Below are 17,783 nucleotides of genomic sequence, written 5' to 3'. Positions count from 1 at the left end.
CCAAAAAGAGGGTGAAGATTTCTTTGCTACCTACTCACCAGTGGCTCGATTGACTACAATTCGCATATTAGCCGTGGCAGCCTCTTATGATCTTATCATTCATCAGATGGATGTTAAGACAACTTTCCTAAATGAAGAGTTGGATGAGGAGATCTACATAGATCAGCCAGAAGGGTTCATTGCGGATGGTCAAGAGAACAAGGTGTGTAGGTTGATAAAATCATTGTATGGCCTAAAACAAGCACCTAAGCAATGGCATGAAAAGTTTGATAATACTCTTACAGCTGCTGGCTTTGCTGTAAATGAATCTGACACGTGTGTGTATTATCGGTATGGTGGGGGTGAGTCTGTTATGTTGTGCCTTTATGTTGATGACATCTTGATATTTGGATCAAATCTCAATGTGATTGAGAAAGTTAAAAATCTTCTATCGAGCAATTTCGAAATGAAAGATTTGGGAGAAGCTGATGTCATTCTAAACATCAAGCTTGTTAGAGAAGCTGATGGTGGGGTAACTTTGTTACAATCTCATTATGTGGAAAAGGTATTGAGTCGCTTTGGTTTTAGTGACTATGATCCTGCTCCAACACCTTATGACCCTAGCATGCTATTGAAAAAGAATCGTAGAATAGCAAGGGATCAATTGACATACTCCCAGATCATTGGCTCGCTCATGTACCTTGCGAGTGCAACAAGGCCAGACATCTCTTATGCTGTGAGTAAGCTGAGTCGGTTTGTGTCGAAACCAGGAGATGATCACTGGCGTGCTCTTGAGAGAGTGTTGCGATATTTGAAAGGTACTATGACATATGGTATTCATTATACTGGAAACTCAAAAGTGCTGGAAGGCTATTGTGATGCCAACTGGATTTCTGATGCTGATGAACTTTATGCCACAACAGGATATGTGTTTCTGTTTGGAGGTGGCGCTGTTTCCTGGAAGTCTTGCAAGCAGACTATCTTAACAAAGTCTACAATAGAAGCAGAACTCGCAGCATTAGACACTACTGGGGCTGAGGCCGAGTGGCTTCGTGATTTCCTATTGGATTTACCGGTAGTTGAAAAACCGATACCGGCTATTTCTATGAACTGTGACAACCAAACGGTGATTACAAAGGTTAACAGTTCTAGGAATAACATGAAGTCTACAAGGCATGTTAAAAGGAGATTGAAATCTGTCAGAAAGCTGAAAAACTCCGGAGTTATTACGGTGGATTATGTCCACACATCTAATAATCTGGCAGATCAATTCACTAAGGGTCTGTCACGCAATGTGATAGAAAGTGCATCGAGAGAAATGGGTATGAGACCCATGTGAAATCTACTCTAGTGGTAACCTACTCTATGTGATCGGAGATCCCGTGAAGTAGAGTGGAGAAACAAGCTAGGATTAGATTGTAAGGGAAGATCCCTTCTTTAACTTATTTCTGATGCACATCTTTCCTATCTGTAAGGCAGGATGGTTTTTACCTTAATGTATTCCAAGAGTCTTATAAAAGGTGAGATGTTGTCCTACAGAACATCTTCTGAGGAATACACCTATATGAGTCAGACTACTGGTCACAGTCTATGGGACTTGGGTAATCCCTAAATACTCATGAAAGGCACTGAAGTGTGACTTATATGCTTCTAAACAGCGGGAATACCCTTTTGCAGCCTAGTATCAGCAAATGATTTGAGTGAATCTCACTTCGCATAAAACTGTCAATTCAAGGCTTAGTCCATTGTTCAGTTGTGAATGAGTGAAACTCTTATTTTAGATGGATGTTCAACTTAACAGTCTCCATCGAAACACTGGTATATCAAAGGATTGTGATTCTAATACTTCATCATTACAAACCCTAGAGTTTGGTGGGGATTATTGGATCTTTTATGGGCCTGGCCCATTTATTCAATAAAACTCTATGGTGTGTAATGGTGCAGAATACCAATAGTACCATATTGGAAGTCCAAGGGTCTTTTGGCTTGACTTATATGGTGAGAATTATTCCACTTAATTTAAGAAGTCAAGAAAAGGTCAAGGGTGTGCCACGCGCGCGCCGCCGCCGCCGCCGGCGGCCGGGCCGGGCTCGGGCGTGGCGTGGTGTGGCGAGACAGGCAGGCAGGCAGGCGGCGAGCGGGCGGGGTGTGGTTGTGTTAATTTTTAGCACTCATTAACTGCGGGAGTTTCAACTCCGGGTTAAACCTTTCAGTTGTCTGTCTCTTCGTCAGCTGCATGCGAGACCCTTGTCCTTCAGCTGCCCGTCTCTTGGCGTGCCGCATGCGACCCTTCTCCTTCAGCTTCCCTCTGCGAGAGATTAAGTAGAGGAGAACCCCTAGCACTTGGTACACGAGAACAAAACCATTTCAGAGTCACATCCTAGCCGCAAGTGAGGGTATTCCCATCTCGTGACTCTGCGCGCACAGAGCAGCAAGAGGGCAGATGCCTCCGAAGCCCTTGTCGTTCGAGATCTTGCACGGGGGATCGGCAATTAGGTTTTTGGGGAGCGTCTACACGACTGACCAAAACATCTTCTTCCTGACGACATGACAAGAGAAGCTGGACAAGGATCTGGATCCTCAGAGCGCATGAGAGGGTATGATCAATTCAGTTTCTTGTTGTTTTACGTTCTGCAGATTGTATATGTTTCATATATTCATCTGTGTTGTTTCATATGTAGCAATGATTTTATCTCATCTGTTCTGTCATATTATAATATGTTATATCTGTCTGTTTTAATTTTACAGTCATCCTGTTTATATTGCTATATGTTTATTTTCAGTTGTTCCGTAATAATATATGAACCATATTTATATACTTATTATATTTATATGATTCATATGCTTTGTGTTCTCATGATCCATATTGTTATGGATATATTTGAGATCACGATTTCTATGATTAATTATTTGTTATATATCATCATAATAATGTTAATTTATGGAATTTAAATGATATGAAAATGCCTATAATTCTAACACATACAACAGAGATATCATGCAATTGATGCATAAAAAATAATGGTAATAAAAGGAAACATATGTGTCCGTAATATGCATAACTGACACCACCATTTGGAGATATGACAACCCTATTTGAACATGGAATGAGACAGTCAGAGTTTAGGTTCTGGTGACTGATATATTTATCATCTTGTGTTAAGCACAATGGCTCCTAAGTCTTATCAGTGAGCAACCTCTGTGTATTAATTAATAATCCATTGTTATATCAAATGTTTGATCCTTACAGAAGATTCATCTGATAATTGCAATGCAAAATATGACCTGTCCTTTTGATTGTCTGTATGCAGCATCTAGGCATGTAACGAAAATCTGGCAGATTTAGGCAGGTACTTCAGAAGTTTATGCAGTACACTGCAACCGGGCTTCCTCATTTGCTTCTCTAATAAAAGGATGCAATTTAAAGGTTGGCACTTCTCAGTACAAATTTTACAGTGAAACTAATTTAGCCAAACAACGAAATGAATCTATAGGCACTTCTGAACATGAACCATTATTGTGCCGCACAAAACTCCTACAATTATACAACCAGGGCGTACAATCACTCTGCTAATTGAAAACAATAAGGAAAAAATTATGATAAATTGCAACCATCAGCTCACATGTGAGGTCTTCCTCCCTGCTGATTGAATTAGCATGGGCATATCCTGTCTTCCTGGAGCAAAAGGAGAAACAAGACCAATCTCTGTGGATGTCGTGTTGAACATGCCAATTTCTTCACTCACCGATGAACTAGGACGCGGAGGTATATTCATGGCTAAACGTGGGCGATGGAATACAGAGGTTGTGTGTTGTTTGTGGCGGTGCGGGATGACAGCCACGACGGTGCGGGATTGTTCCTGGTGCCGTGGGAACACAGCGACGCTAGCGGATGGGTGTGGTGGAGCGGATCTAGTTGCTCGCGGCGGCACTGAATGCTTCCCGGTGGCCAGAGAACCAGAGACGGCAGTGGGGTGGTTGCGGCGGCGTGAGATGGTCGCGGAAGCGGCACATCGCGGGCACGTCGTGGTGGTGCCGAAGACGCGAGAAGGAGAAGCAGCACAGGAATGGGTAACTTCCACCGGGTCTGTTTGATTGATGCCTAACTTGCCCCACTTTGCATAACTTTTCTGACTAAGGTTAGTTATTCAATTCAAACGACTAACTTTAGACAAAGTGTGGCACAGTTAGCCACAAACCAAACATGCCCTAAAGCCCCAGACAAATATGGCTAGCGAGGGAGAGAAGACGCCGAACGCGATGGCGCAGGAAGAAGTTAGCGAGAACCGACTTCAACATGTTTTTTTACCTAGAACATTGGATATGCTCTTAACTGAACTAAAAGAGAGCCTTGGTATTATAGGGATGAAAATGGTCAAAATGGTATTTATTCGGTAATGAGTTTTTTAGTTGTTTTTCTTTGATTGCGAATAAATAGGATATAGAATCTACAATACAAATTTGTATTCTTATTTTTAACATCCAACTTGTAAAGATTTATAAAAGATAAACCTTAAATTCATCCTATATTTTCATAAATAATAGATATAAACTTTGGCATGGATTCGGAAACAAATTCGGTAATTTTTTCAGCTATTTGTGTTGTAGGGACCAAATAATACATAAAACAATTTATGTAATATTTTATTCATATTTGTACTAATGTGCTTGATGACATAAGAAAAGATCAACATTAAATTTTATACATATCTATTTTAAAATATTAAATTTGTCCTAACAGTTCGGATTATCACTTTCATCCCTAACTTGGTATGGTGTAAGCCAAACGGTGAATCAAATGACTAGTTAGTTAAATACTTGTCCTTGGATTGGAACGGTATAAGCGAATTCTATCCTGCTAACGGGGCCCACATGGCAGCGTGGCTTATGCCGACGCGACGCAACGCAGCGGCCCAACGGCTCTCTCTCTCCGCTATTCGTCTTGTTGCTCTGGCTGAGCCGTGTAGCTGGCTGGCCGTTCCCCACTTCACACTCCACCCACCAGATCGCTGGTCAAAACCCTAGTCAAACCTCGCCGTTTGATCCCCGGCATCCAATCCAGCCTCCAATTGACCTCCTTTCTAGCCCAAGGATCCAATCCAAGCACCTAATTCCATCCCATCCGGATGGGCGATGGCGATGCTGCATCGGGGACGGGGAGGAGGTGCCCCAAGCACCCGTCGGAGCCGCCCTTCACCGGCTTCTGCTCCGCCTGCCTCCTCGACAGGCTCCACGCTACCAACCTAATTGGTGTGGTTGTGGCCTCCCCTTCCCGGCCGCCTCGTCCGCCTTCGCTTCCCTTCCACCAGGACCTGGAGGAGGAGGAGGAGTTCCTGCCTCCCTGTTCCCGTTCCAAAGGGACAACAGGAGAACCGCCAGCGGTTGGGGGGAGGACCACGCTCCTTCGTCTCTTCCAGCTAGAGGACCAAGGAGACGAGCGTGAGCAGGACACCGGCACCGGCACCGGCACCGGCACCGACGCCGCCACCTCCACCAGTGGCGGCGACGCCCAAGATCCGCCGTTTCATCTCCAGCGCAAGCGCTCCCTTCGCCACTCCTGCAGCGAATGGATCGCCTGCTGCGACGCCGCCGCCGCCAACCATTCCTCCTGCCTACCCTCCCGTCAGTCTCTCGATGCCTCTTCTTCCACCACCTCCGCCGCCGCAGCTGCTGGTGTGACGCTGGCGCCTGCTAATCCACACTCAAACAACGCCGCTGCTTCTGCGGGAAGCAATTGCGCTGCCATGGTCGAGAGGAGGACGGGGAGCCTGAGGTGGAACCAACTCTGGCTAATCAAGGGCGTCCTCGCCAAGCCCGGAGGGCATCTGCTTAACAGATCTTTCTCCGAGTCCTCTAGGTCAAAATACGCCCTCCACCCCGGGGGCGCCGCCATTGCAAGATCCTCTTCGTCCCAGTCGCAAGGTGTCCGCCTCAACGGCAGCCACTCCGTGTCTTCAGCTGGGAATGGTATGGACTCTTCTGAGATATCACTCCCCGGTGATTCTGTTGGACATGCGCATGTCCACCATTGCCGGCCTCGCCTCATGGACTGGCTCCGCCGCAGCCGCAGCGTTCACTACCCTTCTTCTACCAGCACTGTGGATGCTGGTCTTACTCCTTTCAGAAGCAGAAGCAGCAGCACCAGGAGCACCGCACACCCAAGGTTTCCTGCTGGCTTCTTTGCTGCACAAAGATATCAACGCTGATAATTCTTGGCTACACAATTTGTTGTAGAATCAAATTGTAGACTAGCATGGTAAGTTATGGCTAATAATTAAGCAAACTCTGTGCTGTCAGTGGTTGGCCAATTAATACCAAGGGACTGACTGTCAATGAAATTTTCAAGTTGAGCTCTTTTGGTAAACTTGCTATATGTACATGTAGTGTACAGGGAAACCATGAATCATTCTTCTCAATGGCTATTTGTCGGCTGCTGCTTTAGTTTTGAGTTTGTAAATTACTCTTTTCTATTGCTTGCTTCTGAATATATTGGCTGATGGATTAACATGTTATTATGTGCTGGTTTTGGCCAGCAATACACTGTGCTTCAGTTTTATGGGATGAATCAAATTGCAGTGTTCAGGAAAGTTTTGTTTGTTTTTGTTTGATTATATGAAAGTTTGAGCATACTGTCTTATTGCATGAGCTGTGATACTGACTGACAATGCCCACTTTAGACTTTTGAATCTCTGCTGCTGCGTGCGTCACAATATGCGTTAACAACATGAACAAAATGATGACATGATAAGTTTGAACGTATATCAAAATGATTACTACCTCAGTTCACAAATATATGACACCGTTGATTTTTTTTCGAAAACTTTGACCACTCGTCTTATTCAAAATATTTATTAAAAATATAAAATTTTAAGTTAAGCACATACTACCTTAAGTGTCACAACAAAATAAATGATAATTCATTATTTTTTTGAATAAGACAAGTGGTCAAAGTTTTTTTAAAAAGTTAACGGTGTCATATTTATAAACAGAGGGAGTACTATTTAAGGTGTTGTTTGGTTCATTAAATGTAACGTAAATGGTAATGCTAAGCTGTTGTTTGGTTCACGAAATGTAACGTAAATGATAATGGTAATGGTTCACACTCGAGTATCGGCAGTAACAAGTTTGAATAGACTGGTATCAATTTCTAACGTGGTATCTGATTACGGTTAGATTTAAACAAACATGATTTAACGTTATGAGTTACCCACTATATTACAAATATGTGAACCAAATGACACATAAGAGTGATGTTCCTATAACGATACTAACCACGACGAAAGTAGCCTTGTTAGAAAGAACTTGTCATTAAAATATAACTGAGCGTAACATTGGCGTCTATTTGGATCCTGAACTACATCAAATACAAGAGCATGGTTAATAATATAGCCCACAATGGTTTTTTATGTAACCATGTCACACGTAGTCAACTAAAAATCTAATCATATAAGAACTCTTTCATGATACAAATTATACATTTAATATTTGGTTTACTCTTTTTTGCCTTGGAGTTGGTGAGCACCGTGCTTTTAACTAGCTACTAATGAGCAGCTCTTTTTTTATTTTACATCACCACAATGTAGCATCTTTTGCAGCTGGCTTATGGCACCTTATTATACTTGCTCTATGGGTGAAGTGCTAAAAACACCTCCAATTTCTTGCAAGTTTATCTTGGGACTATACACTCAATAAAATAGGACGACGGGGCAAACCATGTACTTGCTGGTTTATGGTTTTCAAGTCATCTTACCATCGACTTAATTTGAAAATTTCCAAGACTCAGGCCCCCTTTGAAACACAATTTTTCCATTTTTCTATGTATTTTCAAGAAAATGGACTGATTTCTGTGAAATTCCTATGTAACTCCTCTAGAATCCCTGCATTCTAAAGGGGCCATCAAGCAGTATAATAAGGGAAAAACATATTATTAGTCACTAGCTAAAAATCAATAGAAAACTAGGATATACCATGGCTTAGACTATTGGAAACATTTACATATAAGAGAAGCTGAATTAGATAGTCTAATTTCTTCTCTATCTATGGCCTCTATTTTCTTCTAGTCCAAACCTATGTAAAGAATCAAGTTATCTTATCTTAGGTATAACTATAGTTTTGACTAAGTGTTGATATATCTACCGCAAAGAGTCATGCAACTTAGGCTTCATATCTATCCATTAGCCTATAATTGGGCTAGAAAGCTAAACACATAACTAAGGTAACACAATATGAAAGATTAAATGCGATAGAGATATAAACTCATGTTGATGTGCTAGTATTTTTACTGTGGTATAGAGAAGCGCACAAGCTTTCTTCTACTACTCGTTGGAGCTCCATGCAAGGAAATGCATACAGAAGGCCAAGCTTCCGGTCAGATAACTTCGTGGATAGCCACAGACCTTCTCTACACGTTAGTGCTCCGATTTTGGCCTCTCCTAGATGCTTTGATACTTTTCCACTATCAAGTTTCCGGTTAACACGTTGCGAGTCTTGTTCTCTCCAATACATGATGACGGTCACACCATAAACACAATTGTTGTGATCCCTACAATTTATCCACTTCTTTGTCTCTCTCTACTTTGCTGGCTTTAATTTTGTTTGTATTCTGACGTCTGGGCTTCTACTTCTTAGTATCTTAGACTTTTTAGAATGTCTTATAGGTCTTAAATATAACTGCTAATGTCTTACTTGATGTGTTGATTATTCGGACCATCACTTTATTTAAGTTCAAGTACACCATGTATCCATTTGAGCTATAACTTATATACTAGTAAACAATATTAGTCCAATGGTTATATTATTCATCAAACATCAAAATCTAAATTTAATGATGCATACGGTATGTGTTTTTTTGTACATCCCTTATTTTTCTTATCATCATGATGGAAATTTGACAGAACAATGTTTAGACACAAAGAAGCAATTGGCCATGATGTTGGCATGGAGATATGTAACTAAGCACTCAAAAACATGAAGGCAAGTAACACAATCAAGTGGTGGACTGCACGTGTTATTGTATTACCAAGCGTGTCCAGAATGTTATAGGACCGAGGTATTTATATGGGTAGTCGGGGGTTGGTAAACTAAGTACCATAATGCCCCTAGCTACCAACTATATTCCTGCCATGCAAAGTACAATAGGGTAATTACAAGACCGAGTACGGATTTTCCAATTACACCGTAATTGATATCCTCTGAATCGCTTACAGGTGGGCTCGCTAACAGCGAGCTCTGTTACACAGAGATTTCTTGGAGCGAGGTCTACCAGTGCATACGTCATGGGTCGCCTCTGCTGCTCTTCAAGTCTTCAAGCCTTCGCCGGGAGTTAGCCCCTTCGCTGGTCGGCGTCCTTGGTAGATTTCACTGTGGCCAGGAAAAGGTTGTACCTACACTGTCGGTAGTCTCTCGGACTTTGCCTCTTCTTCCTCTACCTCGACAGTTTTGGGGACAGGGTCGAAGGGAGCGCCGTGTATTCGCCCCAACACGAGCCCCCGAGGGGTTGGTTCAACTTGTTGAGGCGATCCTGAAGTCTTCTAGAAGTGATAGACGAACACTACCCTCAATCATAAGTTGAGCTAGTTGCTTTTTGAGTTTGTGACTGTTGGTTGCTGAGGTTGCAGGACGACGTATGGTAGCTCATCCTTTGATGAAAGGTGGTTCACAGTTTTCGAAGCGCCGCTCGGGCGCTGTATAAATAAGGGTAGGGTGGGGTGGGGGTATTCTTTGTTTGTGCCCCGCTTCCTCCGCTCCGCTGCTTTTGCCTTGCGTTGCGCATCTCTCTGTGTCATGCCAGCGACGATTGCACTAGCGCGGATTAAACATACTTCTTGCTGCTGATGTCGGTACATGTTGCCACCCTCTTCTTCCTCGTCATCGGCGCTGAGCCCTCTGTTGGGATGTCGCTGCCGGTGAGTGGTTTTGGCGCTCATCGCGCAGCCAGCCAGGAGACGCTGGAATTCGATCGATCTGCAATCTCCTTGAACCGCGTGCGGGAGTTCGAACGATTAGGCTATTTTGGATCGAGGACCGGACGTGTGCCTGTAACAGAGAAGACTTCGATCCTACGAGGGGAAATCGTAGTGTTTGAGGCGATCTTCGAAGCCAGTCTTCGATTTTTGTGCCACCCATTCGTGGTCGAAGTACTGAAACATTTTAACATTGAACTACACCAACTGACCCCGAATACTATTGACACATTATCTATGTATGTGTGGGCGATGACTACGTATGGTGGAGAGCCTTCAATCGAAGTATTTGCGAAGCACTATTGCCTCCATTATCAAAACAAGACTGTGGGGGGTTAAGTGATGCAGTTTGGGAGCTGTACTTTCACGCCGAAGACTGGCAAGACTGGTGGTGAAGTGTTAGAACTGGTGCCATGTGCAAAAAATAAGTGGGATAGCTGGTTTAAATCTTGGTTCTATCTAGATCTTGGAAAAGGTGTTTCAGGTGTTGATCAACCAGCGGCCAACGTTATGGTAGCACATGACTTCGTTGCTTTCCCCGACTTCGAAGTCGGGGAGAAGGATTCTGATGAATCGGCACGACACCGTGCAAGGGTAGTGAGCAGTGGTAGAGATTTGGTCGAAGATTATGTTGTGTATCAAGTGTGGCCGTGGAGCGGGTGCTGGACAGTTAGTGAGATCACACGGCGAAGGATGCCGCTGAAGAGTTTATTTTTTCATAAGGATGTCGTAGTTGTGAGTCCTGCCTTCGCTGTGGAGCTTGGCGGGCGGGAGGGGGTGGCCTTTATGAGCAAAGTTGAAGAGGAGGCTATCAGAATTGTTGGAAAATATTCGTCGAAGACTGAGCTAACGAAGAGTTTGGAAATTTGAGACGATAACATTTGTCTCAGTAGAGTCTTCGAAATGAATGAGTTGGAGTATGGGCCGAATCCCGAGGATATAGAGGATGATGAAGATTAGAGCACAAATGTGAAAGGGAAGGAGGTTGTTACTGAAGGCGGCGATGACAAGGCTGGCTCAAAGCGGGGAGCAACACCTGCCGAGGACAGGGCGAGAAAAAGGGTGAAAAGATCAAGTCTCTGAATGAGACAGAGGCTGCCAGCGAAGACTTTGTGGGTTTGAATGTGATGACTAAGTTTTCAAAGGAACTGGCGGAGGTTGTGGGTGAAGTCACGTCGCCCATGTCCCTTGTGGCAGCGCATGCGAGGGCGGCCATAGTCACCGGAAGTAAATATATTCCTGATGCTGCTGGCGAGGACTACAAACTGAATAGGCTAGCTAAGTTTCAGTGAACGAAGTCCAGGAAGCGGAAGGATGTCATTTGCATCATGGACCAGCGAAGGTCAAAGGCATAGGCCGGGAAGGTAGAAGTAGTGAAGGGTAGTCTCGTGAGGGCTACAAAGACGGAGGTGGCCAAGTCTCTATACCACAATAAAAATACTAATGAGAACTTTATGCTACCTAAGTTGTGTATGTTGATATTGCTTAGATTCACCAAAGAGGAAGGACAAAACATATCAAGGGCGAATCAGAGAGAAGAGCTATGTTCGAGTCAGTCCAGCGCAACAGAACCGTTCAGAAGAAACAGTCATATCTTTTGATTCCCAAAAGCTATGAAGGCCCGTAAGTGCATTTTGGAAAGCTATTGAAGTCTAGTTTCCAATGTCTCTAAGGCCGACTTAATTGGATCTCCTAGCAAGACGACCGACCTACTTTAGTGCTGACTGGTCAGAAGGTCAATAGTCTACTTGATGATCAAGTTTTTGTATTAAACTGCATCATTCTACGAAGTTTAATTAGACATGCTATATTTGATGAGAAAGCTTATTAAGTCAGCTTTCCAATGCATCTAGCCCCATGCCATTTGGAGACTCCTAGGAGGAGTTAATACCAAAATACTGAAGGTTGCGCAGAAGTCAAACATCCACGCATAATTTAGCTTTGGAGATCTCCCGAAGAGGCCCCCTTCACATTAGTACTTTAAATACTTTATTTTCATGTTTATACCTATCTATGGCTGGTTGTAGCTAGTATAAATACCTCCCTATGTCTATGATGTAACACAACTTTTTGATAACCTTGATGATTTGATAATCCAAGTGATTAGCGCAGCCGAGTTGCTGAGTGTTTACTCTACCCCTGTTCTTCCTTGTTCTCGTAGACTTGTAAAGAGATTCCCCTAGGATCCACTAGTTCGTGCCTTGCGGGTTCTAGAACGGCTGCCCACATTGTGTGGATTAGCTCCAGTTGTGGTTCTGCGGTCGTTCGGAGATCGAGTCGAAGTCTACACGATTTCAGTATCTCTCTCCCCATCGCTTGGTCACCTCTGACCTTGATCAGTTATAAAGTCAGTTATCCATTGTTCTTCAACAAATTTACCTTGTTATTTTTTACCTTTATAGCCAACCATCCTGTCGTGAAGATCGAGCTACCCTAGTATTGAATATAACTCGGTACCTATCATCTGGTATCAAAGCTTTTGTTGTCACGGTAGGTCTTACTGTCATCCATATATTTATCACAGTGTTCATCTATCTTATATTTTGTTTTGTCCTATAGTCCAAAGCCACAAAAAACTATAGCCCTTTGGGTGGTACTGTTACCTTGTGTCGCCTGAGTTCCTCAAGTTGCTAGTTACCACCATCGTATTCGTATTGTGTCATTGCATTTGATCTCTATACCACGTTAGTGTTATACAAAAAGAGATAAAGAAAGAAAAGGAAGAGAAAGAAGTAAAAAGGAAGTGAAAACAAAATTGAAAGGGGATTGTGTTGTAGAGTGTTGCTGGAAATTTCAGTTTACATTGATTTGGTGAGAATATTTCTAGCAACAATTTCATATCTTTTTAGCACATCAACACACTTGGTTGACAGTACCATAGCCCACCTTGATCAGCCTCCTATAGCTCCACTAAAAAAACCTGAACCGGGATGTTTGACTTGTGATCCTTTCGACCGCTCTACCACCTCTGTCGAAGCTGTCACACCGGCACCATCACAGTCCTAGAGATCAGGAAATAGATTGGGTAAGTAAGAGGTGAGATCGAGTGTTCTACAAATACTTTCATATTCTACTTTTTCTTGCTTCCATCTAACATGGTAGGATCCAATTCGAGTGTTCACGGTGGAAACCATGGAGATGGAGAGCCCTCTGTCTCTCGGGCTGAATTGCATCACATGGCCGATTCACTTGTGAAGGCCATGGAAAGGATGTTTAATGAACGACTTCCCATGACAAGAGGTCGAAGGCTACATCATCGCGATCCAGAAGAATTTTACCGTGAAGAATCCGGAGATGAGAATTCTGGTTTCATCCATGGATTCGACCCCTTCGGCGATGGCCGTAGAGGTTATGGTGATGGTCGCCGCGCTGATTTCGATAATCCGCGTGGAAGGCGTTGTACACACGGACGTCGAGTAAGATTTGAAGACGAGGAGTTTGAAGACCATGATTGTGAGGAAGGATCTGATGAAAATCCCTTTGCAAATGATGGAATGCTTGGTCGACGTCATCATCACTGACATGCTGACTTTGAAGATAGAGACCGATATCATGGATGACGTCATAGAAATGACACGGACAATATTGCCCGAGTCATGTTGGATATTGCTAAATTTACTAGGAAAGAAAGTGCAGATGAATATCTTAATTGGGCTGAGCAATGTGATCAAATTTTCAGAGTTCACAATCTTTCAGATCAACACCGAGTGAACTTGGCTTCAATCGAGTTCTCTGGTTATGCTCTTACTTGGTGGAATAAAGTGCAAGAACATAAAATTAGATTAGGAATAAGACATATTAATACATGGGAAGAGATGAAGCGAGTGATGAAGAGGCGATTTGTTCCTTCCAGCTATCAGCCTGATCTTCAAAATCGATTGCAATTATTGAAGCAAGGAAAGAAATTAGTTGATGAATATTTTATGGAGATGGAGTTGTTGTTAGTGCGGACTGGAATCAGAGAAGATCTCGAGTCAACCATGGCAAGATTTCTAGGCGGAGTCAATGAAGAGATTTCTGGGTTTGTCGAGATGTTCCCATATGAGAGCACCTAGAGGGGGGTGAATAGGTGATCCTGTAAAACTTAAAACTTAACACCACAAACTTGATTAAGAGTTAGAACAATGAAATCAAGTGAGTAGAGAGGAGAGCTCTTGTGAAGCACAATAGACACAATAAGGACATGCACAAGAGACACGATGATTTATCCCGTGGTTCGGCCAAGTACAAAACTTGCCTACTCCACGTTGTGGCGTCCCAACGGACGAGAGTTGCACTCAACTCCTCTCAAGTGATCCAATGATCAACTTGAATACCATGGTGTTCTTCTTTACTTTACTCTTTCCCATTTGCGAGGAATCTCCACAACTTGGAGTCTCTCGCCCTTACAATAAGAATCAATATGAAGCACAAGAGTAAGGGAGGGAAGCAACACACTCAAATCCACAGCAAATACGCACACACAAGATCGAGACTTGAGCTCAAGACAATATCTCGAGGTTCTCACTAGAACGGAGCTCAAATCACTAAGAATGTCAAACAAGTGCGCAAGAATGAAGTGTGAGTGATCAACAATGCTCAAAGGTTGCTTGGTGTCCTCCTCCATGCGCCTAGGGGTCCCTTATATAGCCCCAAGGCAGCTAGGAGCCGTTGAGAGCATTTCAAGAAGGCAATTCTTGCCTTCTGTCGCCTGGCGCACCGGACAGCCCGGTGCACCACCGGACACTGTCCGGTGCAGATTTCTTTCCTTCTTTGGCGAAGCCGACCGTTGGCGCTTTGGAGCCGTTGGCGCACCGGACAGTCCGGTGCCCCTTCTGACCGTTGGCTCTTGCCACGCATCGCACGCGGATTACACGGCCGACTGTTGGCTCACCGGACAGTCCGATGAATTATAGTCGTACACCGTTAATTGCTTCCCGAGAGCAGCCAGTTGACAGATGCCGGCTTGGCGCACCGGACACTGTCCGGTGCACCACCGGACACTGTCCGGTGCACCACCGGACACTGTCTGATGCACCCAGACCAAGCTGTCTTTGGCTGAACAATGCCATCTCTTTTCCAACTTGATTTCTCCTGCTTCCAGCACTTAGACACAATACATTAGTCTCCAAAACAATGTACTAAGTCTTAGAAACATATCTTTTTACTTGATTTGCACTTTATCCATCACTTTGCATAGATTAACATGAGTCCACTTGTGTTGGCACTCAATCACCAAAATACTTAGAAATGGCCCAATGGCACATTTCCCTTTCAATCTCCCCCTTTTTGGTGATTTATGCCAACACAATAAAAAACAACTAAAAGAAGTGCAACACCAATGCAAATGAAAACTCAAATTTGGCATATTTGGATCATTCTTTGCCACCACTTGGTTTTGTTTTTGCAAATTAAACTCAATTCCCTATCTCTAAGTCAAACACACTTGTTGAGGCATAAAGAGAGTTGTTCAATGACAAATTGATTCAAAGATTTCAAAAACTCCCCTATTTCCCATAATCAAATATTCTCCCCACAAGAGACAACAAGAGTATTTTGACAAACAAAAACTCTAACTCTACTTTTTGAAAATTCTCAAGTGGTAGTTGATCCATTTCTTGCTTTGGCCTTATTTTCTCCCCCTTTGGCATCAAGCACCAAAACGGGATCATTTTTGGCCCTATAACCCCATTGCCTCACCAAAATCTTCAACTAAGAGTAAAAAGGCAATAAGAGTACAAAGATGAACTTGGAATCAGTTACTCTTTCATCGGAGTGCAGTGGAAGTCTTGCATGGTCCAAGTCCACCTTTTCCCTTTCAAACCTCCTTTAAGACTAAATTAAGCAAACTCAAGCACACAGTTAGTCTCAAAGGGTCAAGTTGTAGCACATCTCCCCGTAAATATGTGCATCACTTGCAAATGAACTTGTGAGGTCCGGGGAGTGCTTGTACAACTTGAGCACCATAAATAGACAACAAAATGCATTGAGGAACATGATCAAGGCATAAAACACATGTATGCTATAAATCAATCCAGGTTCCGCGAATCTAAGACATTTAGCTCACTTCGCAGCTTGCAGAAGGTCGACTCATCTAGAGGCTTGGTAAAGATATCGGCTAGCTGGTTCTCGGTGCTAACATGAAACACTTCGATATCTCCCTTTTGCTGGTGGTCTCTCAAAAAGTGATGCCGGATGTCAATGTGCTTTGTGCGGCTGTGTTCAATAGGATTATCCGCCATGCGGATAGCACTCTCATTATCACATAGGAGTGGGACTTTGCTCAGATTGTAGCCAAAGTCTCGGAGGGTTTGCCTCATCCAAAGTAGTTGTGTGCAACACTGTCCTGCAGCAACATACTCGGCCTCAGCGGTGGATAGGGCAACAGAAGTTTGTTTCTTAGAGCTCCACGACACTAGGGACCTTCCTAAGAATTGACACGTCCCCGATGTACTCTTCCTATCGACCTTACATCCAGCATATTCGAAGTCTGAATATCCAATTAAGTCAAAGGTAGACCCCTTTGGATACCAGATCCCGAAGCAAGGCGTAGCGACTAAATATCTAAGAATTCGCTTCACGGCCACTAAGTGACACTCCCTTGGATCGGATTGAAATCTAGCACACATGCATACACTAAGCATAATATCCGGTCTACTAGCACATAAATAAAGTAAGGACCCTATCATAGACCGGTATGCCTTTTGATCAACGGACTTACCTCCTTTGTTGAGGTCGGTGTGTCCGTCGGTTCCCATTGGAGTCTTTGCGGGCTTGGCGTCCTTCATCCCAAACCGCTTGATCAAGTCTTGCGTGTACTTCGTTTGGGAGATGAAGGTGCCATCCTTGAGTTGCTTCACTTGGAACCCAAGGAAATAGCTTAACTCGCCCATCATCGACATCTCAAACTTTTGAGTCATCACCCTGCTAAACTCTTCACAAGACTTTTGGTTAGTAGAACCAAATATTATGTCATCGACATAAATTTGGCACACGAAAAGATCACCATCACAAGTCTTAGTAAAAAGAGTTGGATCGGCTTTCCCAACCTTGAAAGAATTAGCAATTAAAAAGTCTCTAAGGCATTCATACCATGCTCTTGGGGCTTGCTTAAGTCCATAGAGCGCCTTAGAGAGCTTACACACGTGGTCGGGGTACCGTTCATCCTCAAAGCCAGGGGGTTGCTCCACGTACACCTCCTCCTTGATTGGCCTGTTGAGGAAAGCGATCTTCACATCCATTTGGAACAACCTGAAAGAATGGTGAGTCGCATAGGCTAACAAAATGCGAATTGACTCTAGCCTAGCCATAGGAGCAAAAGTCTCCTCAAAGTCCAAACCTGCGACTTGGGCATAACCTTTTGCCACAAGTCGTGCCTTGTTCCTTGTCACCACCCCGTGCTCGTCTTGTTTGTTGCGGAACACCCACTTGGTTCCCACAACATTTTGCTTGGGACGAGGCACCAATGTCCAAACTTCATTTCTCTTAAAGTTGTTGAGCTCCTCTTGCATGGCCAACACCCAGTCCGGATCTAGCAAGGCCTCTTCTACCCTGAAAGGCTCAATAGAAGAGACAAAGGAGTTATGCTCACAAAAATTAACTAATCTAGAACGAGTAGTTACTCCCTTGCTTATGTCACCCAAAATTTGGTCGACGGGATGATTCCTTTGAATCGTCGCTCGAACTTGGGTTGAAGGTGCCGGTTGTGCTTCTTCCTCCATTATATGATCATCTTGTGCTCCCCCTTGATCACACGCCTCCTCTTGATGAACCTGTTCATCATCTTGAGTTGGGGGATGCACCATTGTCGAGGAAGAAGGTTGATCTAGCTCCTTTTGTTCCAGTGGCCTCACATCTCCAATC

General features: G+C 43.6%; 1 protein-coding gene across 1 annotated transcript; it reads left to right on the top strand.

The window, feature by feature from the left end:
- The first annotated feature begins 4,964 nt into the window (after positions 1-4,964).
- On the top strand, positions 4,965-6,490 carry LOC100276680 (uncharacterized). Its single transcript, NM_001196758.1, has one exon. It carries the CDS (start codon positions 5,106-5,108, stop codon positions 6,183-6,185), a length of 1,080 nt encoding a protein of 359 aa, NP_001183687.1. The 5' UTR covers positions 4,965-5,105; the 3' UTR covers positions 6,186-6,490.
- The last annotated feature ends 11,293 nt before the right edge of the window (positions 6,491-17,783 follow it).

The sequence above is a fragment of the Zea mays genome, chromosome 5 (genome assembly GCF_902167145.1).
Source record: "Zea mays cultivar B73 chromosome 5, Zm-B73-REFERENCE-NAM-5.0, whole genome shotgun sequence".
NCBI lineage: Eukaryota > Viridiplantae > Streptophyta > Magnoliopsida > Poales > Poaceae > Zea > Zea mays.
This window is presented reverse-complemented; position numbering and strand designations above follow the sequence as displayed.

Excerpts from the sequence above, each read along its gene's own strand:
- LOC100276680 (NM_001196758.1), top strand. The coding sequence starts at position 5,106 with ATGGGCGATGGCGATGCTGCATCGGGGACGGGGAGGAGGTGCCCCAAG.